This window comes from Ranitomeya variabilis, chromosome 1 (assembly GCF_051348905.1).
Source record: "Ranitomeya variabilis isolate aRanVar5 chromosome 1, aRanVar5.hap1, whole genome shotgun sequence".
NCBI classification, from domain to species: domain Eukaryota; kingdom Metazoa; phylum Chordata; class Amphibia; order Anura; family Dendrobatidae; genus Ranitomeya; species Ranitomeya variabilis.
Window position 1 is genome coordinate 794031621 of NC_135232.1, and position 9749 is coordinate 794041369.

The window sequence follows — 9749 nt, forward strand, 5'->3', positions numbered from 1 at the left end:
CTGTCCTCTTGCAGCCCTGTCTCCCTGTGCATTCCTACCTACTCTGCCCTCGGAGTCCCCTTGTGTCCTCTTTTGCCCTTCTCCCCTTCCTCCTAGTCCCCATGAGTCCCCTTGTGCTTGTGTCCCTTGATCCGTGTGTAGTCTTGTCAGTCTCCCTTGCCCACTAGTCCCTGTGTGTCCCCTTGTGCCTGTCTCCTTTGTCCCCTTGTGCTTGTGTCAGTCTCCCTTGCCCACTAGTCCCTGTGTCCCCTTGTGCCTGTCTCTCTTGCCCACTAGTCCCTGTGTGTCCCCTTGTGCCTGCCTCCCTTGTCCCCTTGTGCCTGTCTCCCTTGTCCCCTTGTGCTTGTCCCTGTGTGTCCCCTTGTGTCAGTCTCCATTGCCCACTAGTCCCCTTGTATCAGTCTCCTTTGCCCACTAGTCCCCTTGTGTCAGTCTCCCTTGCCCACTAGTCCCCTTGTATCAGTCTCCCTTGCCCACTAGTCCCCTTGTGTCAGTCTCCCTTGCCCACTACTCCCCGTGTGTCTCCTTGTCAGTCTGCCTGGTCAACTAGTCCCTGTGTGTCCCCTTGTCAGTCTGCCTGGCCAACTAGTCCCCGTGTGTCCTTGTCAGTCTCCCTTGCCCACTAGTCCCCGTGTGTCCCCTTGTCAGTCTCCCTTGCCCACTACTCCCCGTGTGTCCCCTTGTCAGTCTGCCTGGCCAACTAGTCCCTGTGTGTCCCCTTGTCAGTCTGCCTGGCCAACTAGTCCCTGTGTGTCCCCTTGTCAGTCTGCCTGGCCAACTAGTCCCTGTGTCCCCTTGTCAGTCTCCCTTGTCCCCTTGTGTCAGTCTCCCTTGCCCACTAGTCCCCGTGTGCCCCTTGTCAGTCTCCCTTGTGCCCGTCTCCCTTGTCCCCTTGTGCTTGTCCCTGTGTGTCCCCTTGTGTCAGTCTCCATTGCCCACTAGTCCCCTTGTATCAGTCTCCCTTGCCCACTAGTCCCCTTGTGTCAGTCTCCCTTGCCCACTACTCCCCGTGTGTCTCCTTGTCAGTCTGCCTGGCCAACTAGTCCCTGTGTGTCCCCTTGTCAGTCTGCCTGGCCAACTAGTCCCTGTGTCCCCTTGTCAGTCTCCCTTGTCCCCTTGTGTCAGTCTCCCTTGCCCACTAGTCCCCGTGTGCCCCTTGTCAGTCTCCCTTGCCCACTAGTCCCCGTGTGTCCCCTTGTCAGTCTCCCTTGTGCCCGTCTCCCTTGTCCCCTTGTGCTTGTCCCTGTGTGTCCCCTTGTGTCAGTCTCCATTGCCCACTAGTCCCCTTGTATCAGTCTCCCTTGCCCACTAGTCCCCTTGTGTCAGTCTCCCTTGCCCACTACTCCCCGTGTGTCTCCTTGTCAGTCTGCCTGGCCAGCTAGTCCCTGTGTGTCCCCTTGTCAGTCTGCCTGGCCAACTAGTCCCCGTGTGTCCTTGTCAGTCTCCCTTGCCCACTAGTCCCTGTGTGTCCCCTTGTGCCTGCCTCCCTTGTCCCCTTGTGCCTGTCTCCCTTGTCCCCTTGTGCTTGTCCCTGTGTCCCCTTGTGTCAGTCTCCATTGCCCACTAGTCCCCTTGTATCAGTCTCCCTTGCCCACTAGTCCCCTTGTGTCAGTCTCCCTTGCCCACTAGTCCCCTTGTATCAGTCTCCCTTGCCCACTAGTCCCCTTGTGTCAGTCTCCCTTGCCCACTACTCCCCGTGTGTCTCCTTGTCAGTCTGCCTGGCCAACTAGTCCCTGTGTGTCCCCTTGTCAGTCTGCCTGGCCAACTAGTCCCCGTGTGTCCTTGTCAGTCTCCCTTGCCCACTAGTCCCCGTGTGTCTCCTTGTCAGTCTGCCTGGACAACTAGTCCCTGTGTCCCCTTGTCAGTCTCCCTTGTCCCCTTGTGTCAGTTTCCCTTACCCACTAGTCCCCGTGTGCCCCTTGTCAGTCTCCCTTGCCCACTAGTCCCCGTGTGTCCCCTTGTCAGTCTCCCTTGTCCCCTTGTGCCTGTCTCCCTTGTCCCCTTGTGCTTGTCCCTGTGTGTCCCCTTGTGTCAGTCTCCCTTGCCCACTAGTCCCCTTGTATCAGTCTCCCTTGCCCACTAGTCCCCTTGTGTCAGTCTCCCTTGCCCACTACTCCCCGTGTGTCTCCTTGTCAGTCTGCCTGGCCAACTAGTCCCTGTGTGTCCCCTTGTCAGTCTGCCTGGCCAACTAGTCCCCGTGTGTCCTTGTCAGTCTCCCTTGCCCACTAGTCCCCGTGTGTCCCCTTGTCAGTCTCCCTTGCCCACTAGTCCCCGTGTGTCCCCTTGTCAGTCTCCCTTGCCCACTAGTCCCCGTGTGTCCTTGTCAGTCTCCCTTGCCCACTAGTCCCCGTGTGCCCCTTGTCAGTCTCCCTTGCCCACTAGTCCCCGTGTGTCCCCTTGTCAGTCTCCCTTGCCCACTAGTCCCCGTGTGTCCCCTTGTCAGTCTCCCTTGTCCCCTTGTGCCTGTCTCCCTTGTCCCCTTGTGCTTGTCCCTGTGTGTCCCCTTGTGTCAGTCTCCCTTGCCCACTAGTCCCCTTGTATCAGTCTCCCTTGCCCACTAGTCCCCTTGTGTCAGTCTCCCTTGCCCACTACTCCCCGTGTGTCTCCTTGTCAGTCTGCCTGGCCAACTAGTCCCTGTGTGTCCCCTTGTCAGTCTCCCTTGTCCCCTTGTCAGTCTCCCTTGCCCACTAGTCCCCGTGTGTCCCCTTGTCAGTCTCCCTTGTCCCCTTGTGTCAGTCTCCCTTGCCCACTAGTCCCCTTGTAACGTTCTCCCCTGCCTCCTAGCCCCCATGTGTCCCCTTGTGCCTGTCTCCCTTGTCCCCTTGTGCTTGTCCCTGTGTGTCCCCTTGTCAGTCTCCATTGCCCACTAGTCCCCTTGTGTCAGTCTCCCTCTACTCCCCGTGTGTCTCCTTGTCAGTCTGCCTGGCCAACTAGTACCTGTGTCCCCTTGTCAGTCTCCCTTGCCCACTACTCCCCGTGTGTCCCCTTGTCAGTCTCCCTTGCCCACTACTCCTCGTGTGTCCCCTTTGTCAGTCTGCCTGGCCAACTAGTCCCCGTGTGTCCCCTTGTCAGTCTCCCTTGTCCCCTTGTGTCAGTCTCCCTTGCCCACTAGTCCCCTTGTAACGTTCTCCCCTGCCTCCTAGCCCCCATGTGTCCCCTTGTGCCTGTCTTCCTTGCTCCCTAGCCCCCCTATATTACCCTTGTGCCTGTCTCCCCTAGCCCCCTTGTGTCCTCCCCTGCCCCCTCGTCACTATTTGCTTGTCTTTCTCACTGCCCCTGTATGGAGGGGCTGCATTATACTATGAGGGGGGCTGCATTATATTCTGTGGGGGTTACATTGAATTGTATGGCAGGGCTGCATTATACTCTGTGGGGTGGCTGCATTATACTCTGTGGGGTGGCTGCATTATACTCTGTGGGGTGGCTGCATTATACTCTGTGGGGTGGCTGCATTATACTCTGTGGGGTGGCTGCATTATACTCTGTGGGGTGGCTGCATTATACTGAATCGAGGACTATGGGGAATATATTGTACTATATGAAGAACTATGGGGTGAATTATACTGTGGGAAGTGAATTGTGCGACATGGATGACGATGGCGGTGTATTATACTATATGGAGCACTATGAGGAGTGTATTATACTATATGGAGGACTGAGCAGTGTATTTTAATATATGGAAGACTATGTGGAGTGTATAATACTAAATGGAGGACTGAGGAGTGTATTATACTATATGGAGCACTATGAGCAGTGTATTATACTATATGGAGGACTGAGGAGTGTATTATACTATATGGAGCACTATGAGGAGTGTATTATGCTATATGGAGCACTATGAGGAGTGTATTTTAATATATGCAGGACTATGAGGAGTGTATTATACTATATGGAGGACTGAGGAGTGTACAATACTGTATGGAGGACTATGGGGAGTGTATTATACTATAAGGAGGACTATGGGGGTGCATTATACTTCTTATATGGATCCCCATGACTTCTATGTTAGCCCCTGATGAGTATAATGGTTTATTTTCTTTTATACATTACATAACAATGGTAGTACAGGGGACAAATATATGCCAGGATGGGGCATCGGATAGTTATGCAACTGAGATCACACTATACAACTTTGCAATAAAGCTATAGTGTGCGAAATGAATAGGGAAAATGTGAATTTAGGTGGAAAATATTTTGGCATAGTGGGGGGGCCCCATTTGAAAGTTCGCACCGGGGCCCATAACTTTGTAGTTACGCCACTGGTTGCCGCTATAGAAATAAAAGGATTATTATTATTTAGACAGTCCCTTACACGCCAGCCTAAATAAGGAACATGGTGGAGTAAGATGTGCTGAATTCATTGAGCCGCGACAAAATCAGCACATGTTTTCATTGGTGTGCACTTTTGCGAGAAATGCTAAAGTGGCGTAAGGTAAATTCAATTTACGCCTCATTCTCCTCTAATTTCAGCACAAAAATGCCAAGTTGCAAGACTTCAGGGGAGCAATGGAACCCCAGGACTGCACCAATGTGCTGCAGACCCAGCTGTCAAAGTGCTCAGTCATTCACTCACAGTATAGTGAGCAGTGCTGTGAGCAGTTGACTGAAAGCCAATGCCTGCCCCCCTCCCCAACTGTTGCTAGGTTACAATGTAGTGCTATTTGCTGGCAGATTAACCCTATATGTGCAGCCAAGTAGCTTTTTACCATTCCCATTAAAGAACATCGTTCTGCCTGTGGAGCTGCTGTTCCTTTCTATTTTTTTTTTTTTCTTTTGCAAATTCACACATGCCCCCAATGCCAACTTCTAGCAAAAGTTTGGTCTGGCCATTTGGCTTGTGAGATTCATTGGGCACACCCTCACTGTGGCTCCATGAGATCTTGCTCTTTCAACTAAACTGGATCTGTCACATTGGTAACCAATCAGCAACTACTTTGTAAATACTCATTGAAAGATCTAATGCTGATGCATCCTTTTATGAAGGCTTTCACAAAGCAGGGGTATTGGTTGTGGGAACCCACGCCCTGAAAGTTCAGGCCCAACTTTCCACCATAATGCTGGTATTGGGGACACTTGCATGCATTTTTGATAAGTGTTTTTTAATAAAATCATTAAATCACCAATTTGGGCTGCTCATTGTTTTATTTAAGATCTGTCACCACTTCATCTTGACCTAGCCAATTAATTAATATTTTCAACCACTTTCACATGTTGGCTTCGTGTGTGGTTTTTTTTAATGTGTGTATGATATATATATATATATATATATATATATATATATATATATATATATATATATATATATATATATATATATATATATATATATATATATATATATATATATATACGCACACACACACTAATATATATAAATATAAATATATATATATATATATATATATATATATATATATATATATATATATTCTTTTATATATTTTTTTTCCTTCCGTCTGTTGTAGAGATATTAGGTTAACTCCTAAAGACTGGCACAGTAAGATGCACCAAATTCAGTGAATGACATACAAAAACTCCAAACCATGTTATATGGTTGCAGATATCCTTGGTTATTTCTAATCCTAATTGGTAAGCATTTTTCTAGATAAACTTGATATTTATTTTTTTTTCTGCTCTCTCAAATAGTGCAATGTAAACTTCGACACTGGAGAACCAGAAGATGAACTGACTACTGAAGCTCTAGAATTTTGCCAGAAAATTGGTAGTAAAGCTAATAAAGTATCTGATATAGTTGGACACAAAGACAAGCTGGTGTATACTGCTATTCAGGAAGGTGTAAATGCAGTGAATTACCAGTCCACATCAAATGCACAAAAGGTTCAGAAGTGGATCATACTTGACAGGGATTTTTCTGTTGCTGGAGGAGAACTGGGTAGGTATTAACAAGAGGTTCATCTAGGTTTCAAATTATCAATAGTGCTTGAAATCTTTTTATATAATCCTGTTTTTGGAGGCCCTTCAAGGAAATTAAGGCTGTGTGCACACAATGCGGATTTAGTGTGGATCCGCAGCGTTTTTTTCTGCGCTGAAACACTGCAGTTCCGCAATGTGATTTACAGTACAATGTAAATCAATTGGAAAAAAAAAATGCTGTGCTAATGGTGTGGAAAATTCCACATGAAAACCGCTGCGGATCAAAAAAGTAGCATGTCACTACTTTTGTTTGTGCGGAACTGCAGCGTTTCTGAACCCTTCCATTATAGAAATCCGCAGGGCTAAAAATGCAGAAAATCCGCAACAAAATCTGCATTTAAAAAAAGCGTCAAATCCGCACCTGCGTTTTCTGCCAGGAGATGCGGATTTTCCGCAACGTGTGCACATAGCCTAAATTCTGAGCATTCCCTAATATAAAATTGAAATTCTGATGAGGCTGTCAGAGCAACATTGCTCCTTTTTTAAGTGACTTTATTTATTCGTTGCAGTACAACTTGTAGCTATGCAGCATCAGATGTAGTGTATCATAAAGGCCTCAGCCAAGCCCACCAATATCTGTGAGATCGGCTACTAGTCTGATCTGTTTAGAGACCTCTGAGCCTAAATGTCCGATTTCAAGCAATCCTCTCGGGACGCAGCTAGAGGGATTTGTATCCAATGCATCTTCCACAGAAACAGAACAGCATATATGGCTGGTGGCCAGGTGCTCCTGTGTTCTCTAATTTGTATGGGGTGGGGGGGTATTTGTTTTTTTTAGATTTGTTGTGGAAGTTATTTCTAGCCAGGCATTGACATTGTAATATTTTCTTCTTTCATGCTTAAGGTCCCACCATGAAACTGAAGCGACCGGTGGTTTCCAAAATGTACAAAGACCAAATAGACCACTTTTATCTGGATGCTCTGACTCCAACTGATAATGTCATGTCGTCAAAGTAGTGCTTTTTCAGTTCAGTGTAATCATAGTGTTTTGTTTTCTGTGCATATTGGGTTTATCAGAAATGCTGTTCAGAAAACCCTTTTATTTTCTATGTCTCTGTTTGCAGTCATGTGAATTCTACATTCTTGGTGACCATTCAGCGGAGACCTAAAAAAAAAAAAAAAACCTTTTTGAAGGACAGAATCTGTTATGCATAAGTGCCTCCCAACTACTGCTGAAAATCTCCCTGAATCACATTAGTCTTCTGGTCTGGCAGTTATTTGTACGCATTTTATCGACATACAGTTTTAGAACCTCTCAAGATTGTGTCAAGTATGCATAAAATACTATAATAATTTCTGTTGGCTTATTGAAAAACCTGGAAGGCCTGTGGATATGAAGGAAAATGGTCCAGAAGTAGTTCTGAGCTGAATGTAAACATTGGATTCTTATCTTGTGCACCAAAAAATATTATGGTTGATGTATAAATGAAGTACTTTATTTAACTTTTCTCATATTTTTGTACATTTTATTGACTGTGAAACAAAATGAATACTGAATCTGTATAGAAGTTCATGTTTGCTCTGAGGTGTCCATGGTGTGTTGTGTGGATGGGTAGTTTGTTTTTGTTGTTTTTTTTTCTTCCAATTCTCCCCCATGCTAAATCTGTATGCTAGTGGCCTCAAACCACTTTGTATTGTAGATTTGCAGCAGCTGGAGAGCCATGGGATGGAGACCTCTGCGGCATACTGACATGTAAATGATTGTTGCCCACTGCTTTTTAAATGTAAGACTAGTGACTTATGACACTTTAACTATGTAGAGAAAGGATTGTACTTATGCATTGAAGATATAACTGCAAATCTTTTATTCCACATATTTAATACCTGTATTTATGTAGGATAATTCCCTATTCATTTTTGTCACACTGCAGTTGTTGCACAACTTTTTTTTAAAAAGGTTGTCACGTTTTGTACATGTATGGAATACACACAGGTACTGACAGTCCCACCAATAGAACACACCTCATTGGTGAAATGGTTGGAATTCCGATTAATTTGTCTGAAAATGCAGCCACTTACCCACTGAAAAAAGCATGTGACAAGGACCTAGGTAGAGGTTTTTTGCTTATCCTGTGTATGTCATAAGTGTATGAATCAAACCACCAACAGAACTGTTAAAAACGTATAATTTCATAGTCTGTAAAAGCAAAGAACGAAGCTGTATCAGAATTTTTGATCAGATTAAAAAAGTCCTTTAGAGGGAAATGTCATTCCAGTATGTGGATTGTTTGTTTTTTTACATATTTATTGTTAACTGATGCACTAGTCACACAGTATGAAGCTCTGTGACCAGCTTAGGACAGGTATGCAATACTGGTATTTTGATCCATGGAACTTGGTTAATTGTACTTATTTACTGAATAAAGATCATCTTCTTTACATCAACAGCCTCCTGTATGATTCTATGCCTCTTTAAACCAGTAGATCTCTTTTATTGAACAATGTTAAAAGGAATCTGTCAGCAGGTTTTTGCTGCCTCATTTGAGAGCAGTATGACGTAGGCAAAGAGACCCTGAATCTAACGATATATCACTTAGCTAAAAAGCTGTCAGAACCACTGCACCCAGTAAACTGTTTCAAGCTAAATCTGAAAACTAATGCCTCCCACACCAGACTCTGTATAGACAATGTCCATAGACAGTGAGCTGCTTATCACAACGGGGGTGGAGTTGGACCAGGGGGAGCAAGAGGTGCTGTGTCCAATCAATGATGAGTTCCATGGTTTTGTTTACTTGCAATAAGAGAGGCATCCATGAAATCTGTGTTTTAGCCCCTACAGCATTCTGTCTGCAGCTTACATAGGAAAAACCTGCTGACAGATTTCCATTTATTTTACTGACTTACACAGCGCCATTAATTCCACAGCGCTTTTACAGACATTGACCTGCCTAAGATCAGTGCTGTAATCGTCAATGGCGCCAATCGTTGCTCGCACCAATCACAGGGCACAGCCACAGTGTGAGCTCTGATCCTAGGCTGGTGCCTAGCAACACCGGCGTCACCAGGGCCAGCTCTGATTGGTGCGATCGATGTCATCAATCGCACCAATGACAGGTCACAGAGGCTGTGTGACTGCTCTCTGACCTCTCTGTGACTGCTCTGCAGGTTCTCACACTAGCTTGAGGATTCCTGCAGAGCGGTCACACTGCTAGATCTCCTGCTGTGCTGGGTCTTGTGCTACAGAAGCCTGTGACACCACAATCCCTGCTGAATAAAGGAAATACTACAACGGTAAGTGTTTTGATCCCTGCCCGATCTCTCTTCACCTACCCCCCTTGGCGCCGCGTCCGTGCATATTTAGCAGCCGCCAAGCATTGATTGGTGACGCAGTTCACCGATCAACACTCGTGATCGTTTTTTCTCACCCCACTTTACGCCGCCTCCGTGCGCACATCCAGCAGCCGCCGAATTTTGATAAAAGCGGATAGAATCAGGCTCCACCACTGTTAGGTGCTCAGGGGTAAAACAGTAAGACAATACAATCTATATAATCTATGACCTTTTTTTCCTTTTCAATCCTCGTGTTTCCCCACCCAATCACTACAACACCATCTCACTTTCACAAGTGGTTTCAGCATGCACACCATATAACATTATATAGTAATATCATATGTAGAATACGTAAGATAATTAAAACATGTACCTTTTGTTCTTTTCATTATTCTTTTGATTTTGATTGTAATATATGCTTTTTTTTATTACGTATGAACAGATAGTCTTCCTTGATGAAGGCTCATGCCTGAGCCAAAACGTTGGAAACCATTTTCTTTTGCACAAGATAAATTTAAAAAAAAAAAAAAAAAACTTTGAAAGGA

The 9749-nt window shown here is 45.7% G+C and overlaps 1 protein-coding gene across 3 annotated transcripts in view; it reads left to right on the forward strand.

The window, feature by feature from the left end:
* ACSBG2 (acyl-CoA synthetase bubblegum family member 2) overlaps positions 1 to 8315 on the forward strand; it is a 170200-nt gene extending 161885 nt beyond the window's left edge. For all 3 annotated transcript variants that reach the window (XM_077273417.1, XM_077273426.1, XM_077273408.1), the window contains 2 exons: positions 5647 to 5893; positions 6779 to 8315. In XM_077273417.1, coding sequence (XP_077129532.1) covers positions 5647 to 5893; positions 6779 to 6891 — 360 coding nt within the window. In that variant the 3' untranslated portion in view covers positions 6892 to 8315. The remainder of the gene's footprint in view (positions 1 to 5646; positions 5894 to 6778) is intronic.
* Positions 8316 to 9749: the final 1434 nt, after the last annotated feature.